The 17,525-nt window shown below is 52.4% G+C and overlaps 1 protein-coding gene across 1 annotated transcript in view; it reads left to right on the top strand.

Annotated features, from left to right (window-relative positions):
- IPO13 (importin 13) overlaps positions 1–17,525 on the top strand; it is a 48,578-nt gene that overhangs the window by 15,532 nt on the left and 15,521 nt on the right. The window contains exons 3-8 of the mRNA XM_029911604.1: positions 5,133–5,274; positions 12,724–12,890; positions 13,435–13,555; positions 14,767–14,914; positions 15,293–15,474; positions 16,883–16,909. Of these exons, the coding sequence (XP_029767464.1) occupies positions 5,133–5,274; positions 12,724–12,890; positions 13,435–13,555; positions 14,767–14,914; positions 15,293–15,474; positions 16,883–16,909 (787 nt within the window). The remainder of the gene's footprint in view (positions 1–5,132; positions 5,275–12,723; positions 12,891–13,434; positions 13,556–14,766; positions 14,915–15,292; positions 15,475–16,882; positions 16,910–17,525) is intronic.

The following is a 17,525-nucleotide window of genomic DNA, read 5'->3' as shown; positions in this document are numbered from 1 at the left end:
TGAAAGTTGAACATACAAATATAAAATTGTGTACAAAAAATAACTGCATTAAAAAATAAAACAATGTAAAACTTTAGAACCTACAAGTCCACTCAGTCCTACTTCAGCCAATTGCTCAGACAAACAAGTTTGGTTACAAATGCAGGAGATAATGCTGTCCACGTCTTGTTTACAATGTCACCTGAAAGTCAGAACAGACGTTCGCATGGCACTGTTGTAGCCGGCGTCGCAAGATATTTATGTGCCAGATGCACTAAAGATTCATATGTCCCTTCATGCTTCAACCACCCTTCCAGAGGACATGCATCCATGCTGATGACAGGTTCTGCTCAATCACAATCCAAAGCAGAGTGGACCGATGCATGTTCATTTTCATCATCTGAGTCAGATGCCACCAGCAGAAGGTTGATTTTCTTTTTTGGTGGTTTGGGTTCTGTAGTTTCCGCATCAGAGTGTTGCTCTTTTAAGACTTCGGAGAGCAAGCTCCACACCTCGTCTCTCAGATTTTGGACGGCACTTCAGATTCTTAAACCCTGGGTTGAGTGCTGTAGCTATTTTTAGAAATCTCACATTGGTCCCTTCTTTGCGTTTTGTCAAATCTGCAGTGAAAGTGTTCGTAAAATGAACAAAATGGTCATCCGAGACTGCTATAACATGAAATATATGGCAGAATGTGGGTGAAACAGAACAGGAGACATACAATCCTCCCTCAAGTAGTTCAGTCACAAATTTAACACATTATTTTTTTAACGAGCATCATCAGCATGGAAGCATGTCCTCTGGAATGGTGGCTGAAACATGAAGGGGCATATGAATGTTTAGCATATCTGGCACGTAAATACCTTGCAATGCCGGCTACAAAAGTGCCATGCGAATGTCTGTCCTCACTTTCTGGTGACATTGTAAATAAGCAGGCAGCATTATCTCCCGTAAATGTAAACAAACTTGTTTCTCTTAGCGATTGGCTGAACAAGAAGTAGGACTGAGTGGACTTGTAGGCTCTAAAGTTTTACATTTTGTTTTTGAGTGCAGTTATGTAACAATAAAACCCTACATTTGTAAGTTGCACTTTCATGATAAAGCAGTTGTACTACAGTACTTGTATGAGGTGAATTGAAAAATACTGTTTCTTTTGTTTATCATTTTTATTACAAATATTTGCACTGTAAAAAAAGTAATAATATAAAGTGAGCACTGTACACTTTGTATTGTGTTGTAATAGAAATCAATATATTTGAAAATGTAGAAAAACATCCACAAATATTTAATAAATTTCAATTGGTAGTCTATTGTTTAACAGTGCGATTAATCGCGATTAATTTTTTTAATCACAGTTAATTTTTATTTTAGTTAATCGCGTGAGTTAACTGCGATTAAACGACAGCCCTAGTGTTAACATGACCCTGAAACTGTCCAGTGTTAAACAAGGGTCAGGGTTTGCTATCCAGAGACCTCGGACTGCTCCGTCCCAAGGTAAAGACACCAGGAACAACCCTTCAACCTTTCATTAAAGATACAGGAAAAGAAGGAAAACCAGTTGAAGCCTTTGAAATTTGAAGTATTTTGTCAGGTTTTCGTTGTAACAACATCCCTTGTTTTAGAAGGACCCCACCGCCTCACTCAACAGGCTGGTAGATGGTGTCAGAGACGGGAGTAACTGGCCTTTTGGGGTTAGTGGAGCTGGGCTGGAGCTGGTGCTGTTGAAGTTTGATCCTGTTTCCTACAAGATGAAACCAGACGAACACACATGGAAGGAGGAGAGAAAAGAGCAGCAGAGATAGAGGCTGCAGCTTCTGTCTATGATATTGACTCTCTTGCATCCTCACTGCTGGAGAAACACAGGCCCAGCCCACAGTCAGCCTGGATTCACCAAGGGCTAGTCATGCCTGACTAACCTAATTGCCTTCTATGATCAGATAACTGGCTCTGTGGATGAGGGGAAAGCAGTGGACGTGTTATTCCTTGACTTTAGCAAAGCTTTTGATACAGTCTCCCACAGTATTCTTGCCAGCAAGTTAAAGAAGTATGGGCTGCATGAATGAACTATAAGGTTGATAGAAAGCTGACTAGATCGTCGGGCTCAATGGGTAGTGATCAATGGCTCCATGTCTAATTGGCAGCTGGTATCAAGCGGAGTGCTCCAAGGGTTGGTTCTGGGGCCGGTTTTGTTCAATAACTTCATTAATGATCTGGAGGATGGCGTGGACTGCACTCTCAGCAAGTTTGCAGATGACGCTGTGACGGGTTGGATCACAGAAACCCTCTGGGAGCTGCCAACTGATGTGCCAAGACTACTACTGCCCCTACTTTCCTGCCCTGTCAGCTTAGGACTTCAGTGTCCTGCCTGTTCTGAGCCAGACTTGCTAGCCTGCTGCAAACCCAGACCCAGGTCTGAATCACATCCCCTAACAGCTGTAGGCTTACCTGAAAGCAGCTTACAGAAGTGTTCTTGTCTTTAACGCTCAGATGCCTAACTCCCAATGGGGTCTAAACCCCAAATAAATCCGTTTTACCCTGTCTCATAAATTGTTCGCCCTCTAACACTGATAGAAAGATATGCACAGCTGTTTGCCCACTCGGGTATTAACACATACTCTGAGTTAATTAATAAGTAAAAAGTGATTTTATTAAATACAGAAAGTAGGATTTAAGTGGTTTCAGGTTGTAACAGACAGAACAAAGTAAGTCACCAAGCAAAATAAATAAAATAAAATGCGCAAATCTATGTCTAATCAAACTGAATACAGATAAGATCCTCACCAGTTCCAGAATGCTCCCTTTTACAAACTAGTCTCCTTTTAGCCTGGGTCCAGCAATCACTCACACCCCTTGCAGTCACTGTCCTTTGTTCCAGTTTCTTTTAGGTATTTTTGGGGGTGGAGAGGCTCTCTCTTTAGCCAGATGAAGACAAAATGGAGGGGTCTCCCATGGGCTTAAATAGACTTTCTCTTGTGGGTGTAGACCCCCTCCTCTCTCCTATGCAAAGTCCAGCTCCAAGATGGAGTTTTGGAGTCACCTGGGCATGTCACATGTCCATGAATGACTCAGTTTTTACAGGTAGCATCCATTGTTTACATGCTACCTTGAACGTCCTCAAGTAGACTTCTTATGTGGATTGGAGCATTCCAAGATCCATTGTCCTTTAAGTGTTTCTTGATTAGGTACTTAATTTCAACATTCCTTTCTCCAGGAACTGACCAAATGCTCTACTAAGGTTATTTAGAAATCAAGCCAGTACACAGCCAACATTCATAATGTTGAATACAAAAATGATACATGCATACAAATAGGATTAATACATTCAGTAAATCGTAACCTTTACAGAGATATGTTACATGGCGCATGTAGCATAAAACACATTCTAGTTATGTTTTATATATATATATATATATATATATATATATATAAAATATACATTCATAAGCATATTTCCATAAAGCCTTATGGGAGGTACCGTCACAGACGCTAACTGGGAGAAGTGGTAGATACGCTGGAGGGTAGGGATAGGATACAGAGAGACCTAGACAAATTAAAGGATTGGGCCAAAAGAAATCTGAGATTCAACAAGGACAAGTGCAGAGTCCTGCACTTAGGATGGAAGAATCCCATGCACCGCTACAGACTAGGGACCGAGTGGCTAGGCAGCAGTTCTGCAGAAAAGGACCTAGGGGTTACAGTGGACGAGAAGCTGGATATGAGTCAACAGTGTGCCCTTGTTGCCAAGAAGGCTAACGGCATTTTGGGCTGTATAAGTAGGGGCATTGCCAGCAGATCGAGGGATGTGATCATTCCCCTCTATTTGACATTGGTGAGGCCTCATCTGGAGTACTGTGTCCAGTTTTGGGCCCCACACTACAAGAAGGATGTGGAAAAATTGGAAAGAGTCCAGCGGAGGGCAACAAAAATGATTAGGGGTCTGGAGCACATGACTTATGAGAGGCTGAGGGAACTGGAATTGTTTAGTCTGCAGAAGAGAAGAATGAGGGGGGATTTGATAGCTGCTTTCAACTACCTGAAAGGGGGTTCCAAAGAAGATGGATCTAGATTGTTCTCAGTGGTGGCAGATGACAGAACAAGGAGCAATGGTCTCAAGTTGCAGTGGGGGAGGTCTAGGTTGGATATTAGGAAACACTATTTCACTAGGAGGGTGGTGAAGCACTGGAATGGATTCCCTAGGGAGGTGGTGGAATCTCCTTCCTTAGAGGTTTTCAAGGTCAGACTTGACAAAGGCCTGGCTGGGATGATTTAGTTGGGGATTGGTCCTGCTTTGAGCAGGGGGGTGGACTAGATGCCCTCCTGAGGTCCCTTCCAACCCTGATATTCTGTGATTCTTATCAGCCACTCCAAGGCCTGGCAAACTGGTACCAGCATTGGGCTATTTAGGGCATTGATTTTAGTTGCTTCTCTAGTCACAAGCTTTCAGCAGTGCTGCAGAATAGACAGTATTGGCCGGCTCAGCCAAACTCTGCTGAGCCAGAAGGCAAAAGGAGAGCTATAGGAGAGAGAAGAAATAAAATGGCAAGAGAAAGTATACATGTGGGGTATGATAGTCTCCATCCCAGGTGGTTGGGAGTTTAGCCAGAACCATTAGAGACACAGGTGGCAATGTCATCTGGGTGCCCCTCTCTGGCCTGGCCTGGACGTCTCTCAGGCCCAGGATGACAAAAGCCCTCCCCTCCCCCCAATGTTAGGGTAGATCCTGGGATCCCAGGAGACAGTGGGAGTGGCAGCCATGATCAAGCTTGCTGCAGCAATTGTCAGTAGACAGCTTATTCTTCTGCTGATGATTTTCCCCCAGAGGCTTTTCTCTGCAAGCACCTGAAGGGAGTGGTATGTGGAATAGCCCATCCCCTCTTTATTTTGTTCACCAATTAGGCCTAATTTCTGATACACCCATTTTGGCCTTTGATTCTGGTCCCGCACTGTTTTTGTGTACCATCCGTGGTGTTAACGCAGTCCTCGAGTTCCATCAAGGGGCCTTTTTGTTTGGACTAGTTCAGGCTGCCTTGCTGTTGGCGCCTTTCCCCAGCAGTGTTTGTAGTGGTGGGCTATTGAAATTTTGTAACTTCCACTCACTTCTTCTGTGGGTCCAGTTATCACAACAGTCCTGGTGCTCTCTGCTGTCCCCCCAGAGCCCTGCTGGACCAGGTGCAGCATTGGCAGAGCTTCCTGGCGCTGGTCAACATGATCATGTTCTGCACAGGTATCCCCGGGCACTACCCTGTCAACGAAACCACCAGCTCCCTGACGCTCACCTTCTGGTACACGCTGCAGGTGAGTGACTGTCCCTCGTGCAATGGCAGAGCTGTGGGCACCTGGCCGGGTCACTGCCATGCTCCCTGGCTCTATTAGCACCTCAGAGCTCACACTGCAGCCCTGCATCTGTTTGGAGGGGTGGCAGGGGTGGGGGGCGAGAGCGGAGAGTCCTGCCCTCCCCAGGCATGGATTGCACTGGGTGATGTTGCCTGGAGCAGCTCATGGCCAAGTCAGGGCTCAGCCTTCCCTTGCAACTAAGTGTGGCTTGGTGGCAGAGCTGGGAGTGACTGGGGGGGGCTGTGCGTGCAGGAACACGCGTACACTGCTCTCTGGCCCAGGGTCGCTGCTGTGTGAGCTAGAACACTGGGCGTTCCCCCACCCCATGGTTCCAGGCATGTCAGGGGAGCTCATTGGCCATTGACTTGGTGAGGGGCTGCGACAGATGGGTATTGGGCTTCCTGCTCGTTTATGGCTCGAGTGCTGCACCCAGGCCTTTCCCCGCCATGTGACTGTCTGAAATGGGCCCTTTTCCCCACAGTACTGCCCCCGTCGGGGTGTGGCTGAGCAGAGCTGGGAACTGAGCCCGGCTCCAGCCGGGAGAGGTTGGGGGGGGTGAACTGACTGGGGCACGTCACCGGTCAGCCATGGCAGAGGAGAGGCTGCTGCTGTTCCCTTTCCCTAGCTCCCTCCCTCATGCCAGCCCAAACCCGGGCACCTGTTCTAGTGCAGGGCAGGGGGGCCACAGGTCTGCTTGTCCTTCGTAGAACTCCTGCCATGGCTGCCAGAACTTGCGGAGAGGGGCTTGCTGTGAGCCAGCCAGGGGTTCTCTGGGCAGTCCTGTCCTCTAAGTGTCTGCCTCCCTGCAGCTCTGCATGGCCAAAGTTTGGCCCCAGCAGTTCAAAGCCATTGCAGGAGGTTAGCTTAGGAACATAGGCCCTGTGGCTCGGTTGCCCCACCCCCACGTTCCCTTGGGGTCTGAGCTGAAAGGAGAGCCCAAGCACTTCCAGGGCCTCATTAGCATGGCTAATTAAAACTTCACACCCCAGCTTTGCCCAACAGCAGGCCTGATTGTCCAGCCCCTGGCTGTGTCTCTGGCTGCCAGCTGCAGAGGGAGCTGGGGTGACACATTATCTCATAGACTTTAAGGTCAGAAGGGACCATTATGGTCATCTAGTCTGACCTCCCGCATGATGCAGGCCACAAAAGCTGACCCCCCCACTTTCCCTTAACTCAGCTGTTGAAGTCTCCAGATCGTGATTTAAAGACTTCAAGTTGCAGAGAATCCTCCAGCTTGCGACCCCTGCCCTATGCTGCAGAGGAAGGCGAAAAACCTCCAGGGCCTCTGCCAATCTACCCTGGAGGAAAATTCCTTCCCGACCCCAAATATGGCGATCAGTAGAACCCCGAGCATACAGGCAAGATTCTCCAGCCGGACCCACATTTTACCAGCGATGGCACGTTATTGCCTAATTGACTAAAATCACTTATCCCATCAAACCATTCCCTCCATAAACTTATCTAGCCTAATCTTGAAGCCAGAGAGATCTTTTGCCCCCACCGTTTCCCTCGGAAGGCTGTTCCAAAATTTCACCCCTCTGACGGTTAGAAACCTTCGTCTAATTTCAAGCCTAAACTTCCCCACGGCCAGTTTATATCCATTTGTTCTCGTGTCCACATTAGTGCTGAGCTGAAATAATTCCTCTCCCTCCCTGGTATTTATCCCTTTGATATATTTAAAGAGAGTAATCATATCCCGCCTCAGCCTTCTCTTGGTTAGGCTAAACAAACCGAGCTCCTCGAGTCTCCTTTCATAGGAAAGATTTTCCATTCCTCGGATCATCCTAGTGGCCCTTCTCTGTACCCGTTCCAGTTTGAGTTCATCCTTTTTAAACATAGGAGACCAGAACTGCACACAGTACTCCAAGTGAGGTCTCACCAGCGCCTTGTATAACGGAAGCAGCACCTCCTTGTCCCTACTAGAAATACCTCGCCTAATGCATCCCAAGATCGCATTAGCTTTTTTCACAGCCACGTCACATTGCCGACTCATAGTCATCCTGCGATCAACCAGGACTCCGAGGTCCTTCTCCTCCTCCGTCACTTCCAACCGATGCTTCCCCAGTTTATAACTAAAATTCTTGTTAGTCATCCCTAAATGCATCACCTTACATTTCTCACTATTAAATCTCATCCTATTATTATTACTCCAATTTACAAGGTCATCCAAGTCTCCCTGCAGAATATCCCGATCCTTCTCCGAATTGGCAATACCTCCCAACTTTGTGTCATCCGCAAACTTTATCAGCCCACTCCTACATTCGGTTCCGAGGTCAGTAATAAATAGATTAAATAAAATCGGACCCAAAACCGAACCTTGAGGAACCCCACTGGTGACCTCCCTCCAACCTGACAGTTCCCCTTTCAGTACTACCCGCTGCAATCTCCCCTTTAACCAGTTCTTTATCCACCTCTGGATTTTCATATCGATCCCCATCTCTTCCAATTTAACCAATAATTCCTCATGCGGTACAGTATCAAACGCTTTACTAAAATCGAGGTATATTAGATCCACCGCATTTCCTTTATCTAGAAGGTCTGTTACTTTCTCAAAGAAGGAGATCAGGTTGGTTTGGCACAATCTGCCTTTCGTAAACCCATGTTGTAATTTGTCCCAATTGCCATTCACCTCAAGGTCCTTAACTACTTTCTCCTTCAAAATTTTTTCCAAGACCTTGCATACTACAGAAGTTAAACTAACAGGCCTGTAGTTACCCAGGTCACTTTTTTCCCCCTTCTTGAAAATAGGAACCACATTAGCTATTTTCCAGTCCAACGGTACCACCCCCGAGTTTACAGATTCATTAAAAATTATCGCTAAGGGGCTTGCAATTTCTCGCGCCAGTTCCTTCAGTATTCTAGGATGAAGATCATCCAGTCCGCCCGATTTAGTCCCGTTTAGCTGGTCAAGTTTGGCTTCCACCTCTGATACTGTAATGTCAACCCCCCCTCCTTTATTCCCCTCTGTCCTGCTCCCTCTATTCCTAAGCCCTTCATTAGCCTCATTAAAGACCGATGCAAAATATTCATTTAGATATTGTGCCATGCCTAGATTATCCTTAATCTCCACTCCATCTACATTCTTCAGCGGTCCCACTTCCTCTTTCTTTGTTTTCTTCCTATTTATATGGCTATAAAACCTCTTACTATTGGGCCTGCAGTCCTGTCTTCTCCAACGTTGAAGACGCTTCTGGCTTGGCCTCCAGCAGCACCGCCTGTCTCTTGGAGCCGGCCTGTTAGAATCTGATGGCCTTAACCCTGGGCTGTTGGGGTCGGTGCAGGTGGCATAGCTAGTGGACAGGGCTGGAGTTTGCTACAGATCTCCCTCCTCCTGGGCTTTTTGCAATCCCCCTTTTCCTTGTGATGACACATCAGCTCAATGCAGAGGCGCCAGGCCTTAGAGCCCTCCACACCCTGGCAGGCTTCACTGACTCCCCCACCCTGTGTGTGCCCTTCCCTTCCTCTGCCCCAGCATCTTCGCTCCGATGAGGAACAGTCAAATGAAAAAAAAAACATTCAATTACATCACGTAATGGCAGATAGCTGAAAAGTGACATGTTTTTAAAGTGCTTATATACCAATGCTAGGAGTCTAAATAATACGATGGGTGAGCTAGAGTGCCTCGTATTCAATGAGGATATTGATCTAAGAGGCATCACAGAAACTTGGTGGAATGAGGATAATCAATGGGACACAGTAATACCAGGGTACGAAATCTAGCAGAAGGACAGAACAGGTCGTGCTGGTGGGGGAGTGATACTATATGTGAAAGAAAGCGTAGAATCAAATGAAGTAAAAATCTTAAATGAACCAAACTGTCCCATAGAATCTCTATGGATAGTAATTCTGTGCTTGACTAATAAGACTATAGCAGTAGGGCTGTATTACCGACTACCTGACCAGGACGGTGATAGTGACTGTGAAATGCTCAGGGAGATTAGAGAGGCTATTAAAGTTGAAAACTCACGAATGATGGGGGATTTCAACTATCCCCATATTGACTGGGTGCATGTCACCTCAGGATGGGATGAAGAGAGAAAATTTCTAGACACCATTAATGATTGCTTCTTGGAGTAGCTAGTCCTGGAACCCACAAGAGGAGAGGCAATTCTTGATTTAGTCTGAAGTGGAGCACAGGATCTGGTCCAAGAGGTGAATATAGCTGGACCGCTTGGTAATAGTGACCATAATATAATTAAATGTAACATCCCTGTGGCAAGGAAAACACCACAGTGGCCCAATTGGAAACTATTTCACTAGGAGGGTGGTGAAGCACTGGAATGGGTTACCTAGGGAGGTGGTGGAATCTCCTTCCTTAGAGGTTTTTACGGTCAGGCTTGACAAAGCCCTGGCTGGGATGATTTAGTTTGGGATTGGTCCTGCTTTGAGCAGGGGGTTGGACTAGATGACCTCCTGAGGTCCCTTCCAACTTTGATATTCTATGAGAAGGTCTCTCACCAAGGCTCTTAAGCAAAGTAAGCTGACATGGGATAAGAGGGAAGGTTCTTTCAAGGATCAGTAACTGGTTAAAACATAGAAAACAAAGGGTAGGAATAAATGGTCAGTTTTCAGAATGGAGAGAGGTAAATAGTGGTGTCCCCCAGGGATCTGTTCTGGGCCCAGTCCCATTCAGCATATTCATAAATGATCTGGAAAAGGGGTAAACAGTGAGGTGGCAAAATTTGCATATGATACAAAACTACTCAAGATAGTTAAGTCCCAGGCAGACTGCGAAGAGCTACAAAAGGATCTCACAAAACTGGGTGCCTGGGCAACAAAATGGCAGATAAAATTCAATGTTGATAAATGCAAAGTAATGCACATTGGAAAACATGATCCCAACTATACATATAAAATGATGGGGTCTAAATTAGCTGTTACCGCTCAAGACATTGGAGTCATTGTGGATAGTTCTCTGAAAACATCCACTCAATATGCAGCGGCAGTCAAAAAAGCAAACAGAATGGTGAGAATCATTAAGAAAGGGATAGATAATAAGACAGAAAATATTATATTGCCTCTATATAAATCCATGGTACGCCCACATCTTGAATACTGCGTGCAGATGTGGTCGCCCCATCTCAAAAAAGTTATATTGGACTTGGAAAAGGTTCAGAAAAGGACAACAAAAATGATTGGGGTATGGAACGGCTGCCGTATGAGGAGAGATTAACCAGACTGGGACTTTTCAGCTTGGAAAAGAGACGACTAAGGGGGGATATGATAGAGGTCTATAAAATCATTACTGATGTGGAGAAAGTTAAATAAGGAAGTGTTATTTACTCCTCATAACACAAGAACTAGGGGTAGCCATATGAAATTAATAGGCAGCAGGTTTAAAACAAACAAAATGAAATATTTTTTCACACAATGCAGAGTCAAACTGTGGAACTCCTTGCCAGAGGATGTGGTGAAGGCCAAGACTATAACAGGGTTCAAAAAGGAACTAGATAAGTTCATGGAGGATAGGTCTATCGATGGCTATTAGCCAGGATGGGCAGGGATGGTGTCCCCAGCCTCTGTTTGCCAGAAGCTGGGAATGGGCAACGGGGATGGATCACTTGATGATTCCCTGTTCTGTTCATTCCCTCTGGGGTACCTGGCATTGGCCACTGTCAGAAGACAGGAGACTGGGCTAGATGGACCTTTGGTCTGATCCAGTATGGCTGTTCTTATGTTCCTTTGAATCCTCCACATCCCCAGGACCAGTTGTGGGGTGAGCCGATGACTGGGGCAGCTGTCTAGGGATCCCTGGCGAAGGAAGGAGTGGTTTTACTGGTGGTTCCTTGGCCTCCTTTAGCACACAGCCAGCGGCATTGTTTTTGTCACTGGCGTATCGTGGCTAGGCTAAGCCTGCCAGGCTTCGGCACTCAGCCCCCCAGTGATAGGGCTGGTGAAGAACCTGCACAGGATGGCGAGAGCCCTGCTGGTCACTTGTGATCTGAGCCCAGGGTTCAGAGATCCCCTGCCACTCCCAGCTCCCTGTGCTGCCATGTTGGCCAGTACCTCTATGCTGAAGCAGGGAGCACAGCTCCCAACTCCCCAAGCAGTGCCTGCTGTGCATCCTGCTGCCAGCAGCCAGATATGGGCCAGGAGCTCCCCACTGCTGTCACAAACAGTCTGCCTGAGGCCAGCCCAGGGAACTTGGGAGGCCGCTGTGACCTGGAGCTCCGGCTGATGGCCGAGCTCCTTGGCCTGATCTCTCTGTGGCTGCTGTGTGGAGGCAGAGCACAAAAGCACAGGGCCATGAGGCTGTGTCCCTGCTAGTTGACGTGTCCTAACCACTCTGCAGTGCAAGCCGCTTCCCTTGCGTGGCAGTGAGGAGAGACAAGGGTCCCTCAGTGGCGCAGGGTTAACCCTGGACTGGGATGTGCCCTGGTGTCTGCCTGCTGTGGGAATATGGCACTTTGCAGGCAATCTCTGCATCTCTCCAGGAGACAGCTGCCTAACACCCCTTAGCGCTGTGCTCAGGCACTGGGGTCTGTACTGACTGCTGGGCGAGCGCCCCAGCCTGCAGCTCCCATGGCATTCACCAGGCACCAGCCCCTCTTAGCTGGCGTCACATGAGATCACAGCCCACATCTGTGGGGGTGGGGAGAGCCGAGGCTCTGTCGGGCCTTGCTGGGAGTGGAGCTGAGCAAACGCTCCTGTCTGCCTCTGTCCCCCGCTGTCACCACCAAGGTAATGGTCTATTTTTAGCCCCTAGTTCAACCTCTGTGCTCCTTCCTTTGCTTTCTGCTCTGCAGCTGCCAAGGTGCTGCTGATTGTGGGCAGGGGGAAGGAGGGTTGTCAGCTCAGTGCTGGCCGCTCTGACGCCAGCCAGGGCTCAGCCAAGTGGCTGATCTCCAGGCAGCCCCGAGGGAGAGCGTGGAACCCTTGACCTTTACTCTGAGTCCACGTCAGCCCCTGCTGTCACTCAAGGAGCAGGGAATTCTCGGGGCTTGGGTCTGAGGGTGCTGTGGGGAGGAGGAAGTCACCCTCTTCCTGGGGCAGAGTCGGCTGGGTCTTGTGAGCCTTCCCTGAAAGCATTGGCTAAGCAGAGTTTGCATGCGGGGGAGTGTGCGCCCTGGATCCCAAGCCCGGAGCCCAGTGAAGAGCATGCCAGGCGGCGTGACATGGGCCATGCTGTGGGCTATGAAGGCCAGCAGGTCTGCCACGGCCCATGGCATCTCCTCCAGGGACATGGCCCCAAGAGCTATCCCTGGCTGGGGCAGGGCTGGGGCTCCAGCAAGTTCTGCCCGGGCCCTGCCAGCCCCTGGAGGGGCCTGTTCCTCACGGTGTTGGTGAATCTCCAGCAGATCCCTGCTAACCCTGGGGAGACAGCTGAGGGCGCCTGGGATGTCAGTGCTGTTGGACCCAGAGGTGGGCTGCCTCCTCCTCTCTGAGGTGTGGTTTGTTCCTGCCCTCTAGGATGACATCCTGTCCTTCGAGCCGGACAAGCAGGCCGTGTACCAGCAGGTTTACCGGCCCGTCTACTTCCAGCTGGTGGACGTGCTGCTGCACAAAGCGCAGTTCCCCTCCGACGAGGAGTATGGGTTCTGGTCCTCGGATGAGAAGGAGCAGTTCCGGATCTACAGGTAGGTTGGGGCCGTGCCCTGGGGGGTTCCAATGCCCCTCTCTGCCTGGAATCGTCTCCCCTGGGGGTGACAGGAGGCGAGCGTGCTGTCCTGTGCCCAGATGTGCCCTGAGGGGCGGTGTGCATGTCAGGCAGCAGATGGCATGGGACAATCAGGGTGGCCTGACCTCCAGGGAATGCAGAGCCACCGGGGGATCCCTGGGGATAGTCAGTGGGCACTTTGCTTCCTCAGAGAGGAGTGCGGCGTAAATCTCTCTGGGGACCACGAATGGCTCTCTTGGGGGAGGGGCTGCAGGAGTGGGTTGGGGTTTGGAGCTGATCTTGGGGTGCTGACGGCTGGGAGATGGTAGAGCAGTCTGTGACGGGCGGGGCAGTGCTCAGCGGTGTGATTCAGGGGGGTGGAGGCCAGGGACCCAGAGCACAGTGCTGCTGTGGTAGCTTCTTGGCCAGAGCTCTTTTGGGGTGGGGGTGGGGGGCGCTGCCGACAGAGTGCCGGGGGAAGGTGGGCAGCACTCGGTGACTCCCGTGGTGCTTCCCTCCCCCAGGGTGGACATCTCCGACACCCTGATGTACGTGTACGAGATGCTGGGAGCAGAGCTGCTGAGCAGCCTCTACGACAAGTTGGGCCGCCTCCTCACCACCACAGAGCAGCCGTCCTCGTGGCAGGTGAGCGAGGAGCCGCGCTGGCGCCCTGGGTCCTGGCACAGGAAGGGAGAACCAAAATACCAACCTGCGTGAAGCCATTACCCCCGGGCGTGTGCTGGGGGGCATCCGGAAGGGTCCCTGGTGTCTCGTCTACAGGCTCACCATGAACTCGTTCAGCAGTGCCAGGGCCGGGCCGAGCCAGCTCCGGTGCTGCGGCATGGGAGCCGAGGGGGCTAGGGCACTGCTGTGCACTCATCAGCATGTATGTCCTCCCCTTGGCGTCCCGGTCAGCCGGCTGGAGTGCTAATTCACAGCCCAGGCACTGCCGGCACTCAGCAGCTGATGGCTGCAGCCTCCCTGGGCAGGCTGCCCCTGCTGCCGGACTGCGTCCCACGTTCCCGTCTGGAGGGACAGCGTGCAAGTGGCCGGGCCCCTGCTCGGGCAGACGGCAGCGATACGGAGCGAGCAATGGCTCTGAATCACGCACCCAGGGTAGGGGCCCTGGAGGCCCAGCCCTGCCCTCAGTCGCCATGTTTCTGTACTGATGGACACAATGTGGAAATTATCAGGGGACAGGGCACCCTGTAGGCTTGGGCAGCTGGGAAGGGAGTAGAGGGGCTTTTGGCTTGTGGGGTCAGCCGGCTGTTTCTGCTAAAGGGATGTTGCCACTGGAGGTCCCATCTCTCCGGGGTTGACTCTGTGCCCTATTGCAGTGTAGGTGGGTGCCAAGGGAAAGCAGCATGGCCCACAGAAGGCAGCATTCTTCCTAGGGAGAACACCGGGGACTCTGCTTTTCACAGCCTAGCAACCCTGCAGCCCCCTGCTAGCCCTGCCCTGGGCTCCCCTGCCCCCCCACAGCTCTGCTGGTGCCTCTCCCTCCCTGCGCGCAGCCCCCTGCTAGCCCAGCGCTGGGCTCCCCCACAGCCCTGCCTGTGCCCTCACTCCTGACCCACAGCCCCCTGCTAGCCCAGCGCTGGGCTCTCTGTTCTCCCCCATCTCACTTGCAGGCAGTGAAACCAGGAGTCCTTTTGCCCATGTTGGTAACTGTTTAAACCTCTGGCTGAAATTCACTCACCAAGCCCCAGCAGTGTGCAAAGGAGCTGCAGATCTCAGCCCGGGTGGGGCTGCCCTGTCCCTGTGGCCCAGGGCTGGAACCTGGGCAGCGAGCTGGGTGGGGTGCTCCTCGGGGCTGGGGCAGGGCTCTGACTTGGGGTGTGTGTCTGCCCCGGTAGCACACGGAAGCCTTGCTCTACGGGTTCCAGTCCATCGCCGAGACCATAGACGTGAACTACTCTGACGTGGTGCCGGGTCTGATTGGCCTCATCCCCCGGATCAGTATCAGCAACGTCCAGCTGGCGGACACTGTCATGTTCACCATCGGTGAGCTGGCCGGGGGTGTGCACGCTACGGGAGGGGGGCGCCCTGCCGAGGAGCTGAGCCTTCCCTCTCCTCCTCCTTCCAGGCTCCAGCTGCTAGGCCCTGCTTCCTCCTCCCCATTGGCAGCACTTCATGGTGCAATGTTGTGCCTTGAGTGCCACAAGCCACTGGCTGCAGGGCCAGGCCTTCTGTTGCCTTGACGCTGAGCGTCTCCCCTCCACCTGCCCTTTCCAGGGAGCAGGGCTGGGGTCTGGCAGGGCTCTCCTGGGGAAAGAGGCTGAGCTGCTTGTTGCAGTGAGTGGTAAGAGCAGGATGAGTGACCTGCGCCGTGGTGGCACTGCCCTGCACTCACTGACCCTGCCTCTCGTCCGCTATGCGCAGGGGCCCTGTCCGAGTGGCTGGCTGACCACCCCGTCATGATCAACAACGTGCTGCCCCTGGTGCTCCAGGCCTTGGGCAACCCAGAGCTCTCCATCTCCAGCGTCTCCACCCTGAAGAAGATCTGCCGGGAGTGCAAGTACGACCTGCCCCCCTACGCCGCCAACATCGTTGCTGTGTCCCAGGTAAGGCGTAGGTGTGGCCAGGCAGCGAGGGGGAGGCTGGAGCGCGCCCTTGTTCTCCTGAGCCAGGCCAGAATCTGGGGCTGCCCAGCATGCGCTCACGTACCCGGCACTAGCCCAAGGGTGCAAGGGCAGCGTGGGGCGAGGGGGCGGAAGTGGACAGCGGAGCAGGAAGCGGAAGTGAGTAGTGGTGAGGCGACTTGGCAGGCTACTGAGCAAGTGACACCAGCGAGGGGGCAGGACTGCATTGAATTCAGTCTGGGCCTTTGGTGATGCATTTGGTGGGGACTGTTCTCCATGCCACGAGGGGGGCTCTGCCCACCCAGTGGGCTGCTTCCTGAGCCCTGGAGGAGGCGCCTATCAGGGAAGCCCAGCCTTCCTTAAGCTGCCTGCTGAGCTCCCTTCTGCAGTGCTGCCGTGGGGTGTTCCCTGGGGCCTGCTCGGTGCCAGAGATCAGCCGCTCTGTGCACTAAAGATCTAGGAGCAAAGAGTGGGTTCGTTTGCTCCTAGTCCAGCCTTACGCCCTGCCCAGCTCTTCCAGGGCTGTGGGGCTGCCATAGGGCTCCCGCCGCACCCTACCTGTGAGCAGAAAATGGCAGGTAGAGGCCAGGAGCTCACGGGAGCCCCGTCCTCGCTGTTAGAAACCAGGGAAGGCCCCGCCCCTAGAGCCCAGTGCTCGCTCACTGCCCCGGCCTCGCGGGGCCGGCACTCAGAGCACAGACTGGTGCACACCTGGCATCAGCACGTCCTGCACCGGGAGAGCTGTGAGACTGGGGGGCGGTTTGAGTTGTCCAGCCACGTAACTGGGCCATAGCACAGAGTCAGGTGCAGCGGGAAAGCGCCCAGATCGGCTGCTGACCTTCCTCTGGGACTTGGACTGGTAGGGCCAGCAGGTGAGAGCCCCAGGGCTCCAGAGCTTGGCCCGTTTCAGCCCCACGGCCGAGGCCAGGGTCAATTGTTTTGGTTCTGGTGGGAGACTTTGGTCAGATGCACAGTAGGTTCTGTGCACCCCTGGGGAGCCTGCAGCTTGTCTGGTCTGGTCAACAAGCCGGTGTTCAGATGGGACCAAGGGAAGCGGGGTCTGGGCCCTGCCATCCTGCTGTGCTCTGACCCAGCACCCGGCGCTGCACAAGGGAACGGGATCGGCCGGAGAGCCCCTGTCCTGGCGCAGGAGGCCCTGCCCGGGACAGAGAGGTGGATTTAACTCCTCCTCCTCCTGCTGGTTGTGAGGGGGCCCCAGCAGCGCTCCCTGCCCAGAGCTCGGGTGCATGGAGAGCCGCACGCTGCGCCCGTCTGTTGGGCGGCACAGAGTTGAATTTGGTCAGCAGTTGTAACTTGCCCTCCCCTGGCAATGGGGGAGGGCACTCCTGAGATTCAGCCTCCCTCACTCACTCTCTCTCTCCCCCTTCAGGACGTGTTAATGAAGCAGATCCACAAGGTAAGGCATGCTCCTTCCCCTCCTCGGTAGTGTCGCCAGCCCCCAGAGCCAGGCTCCCCCAGGGGCCCTGGTCCCGCAGCACAGCTCAGCATCCTGGCAAGGCAGAGAGGGACAGAGACCAGGAGGGGGGCAGCCCGAGGCAGCTGCCATGCGCTGGCTGTCGTGGGAAGGTGTGGTCCCTCCCAAGCAGGAACGGGAGACCTAACGGCTGCCTCGGTGGCACAACTCCTCTCCAGGCTGCCTCCCTAGCTTGACCTGCCAGCAAACCACATTGCAGAAAGGGAAGCACTCCTCGGTGCGACGCACGGGGCCAGACTGGAATGGGCCTCACAGTTCCGCCGACCTTAACGTCTGCGATGGCTCCCTGCCGCTCTGTGGGCTGCCTACCAGCCACCCTCGGCCAGAGGGGATGGCAGGGCTCCCGCTCTGTCCACCTCGCCCATTCAGCAGGCAGGCCGAGGGCCAACTCTGATGAGTTAACAGAGGCAGGTGGCAGTCAGAGTGCACTCGTTGTTCACCATGGAGGTGGCTGTCCCTCTCTGCCCAGCTCGGGGCAGGCACCCCCAGCATATTCGAGTCAGTGCTGAGCCTCTCGGTCGCAGCAGGGTGCTGCAGC

This window comes from Terrapene carolina, unplaced genomic scaffold (assembly GCF_002925995.2).
Source record: "Terrapene carolina triunguis isolate 2854851 unplaced genomic scaffold, T_m_triunguis-2.0 Scaffold110, whole genome shotgun sequence".
NCBI lineage: Eukaryota > Metazoa > Chordata > Testudines > Emydidae > Terrapene > Terrapene triunguis.
Note: the sequence above shows the minus strand (reverse complement) of the source record. Positions and strands in the feature narration are given on the sequence as shown.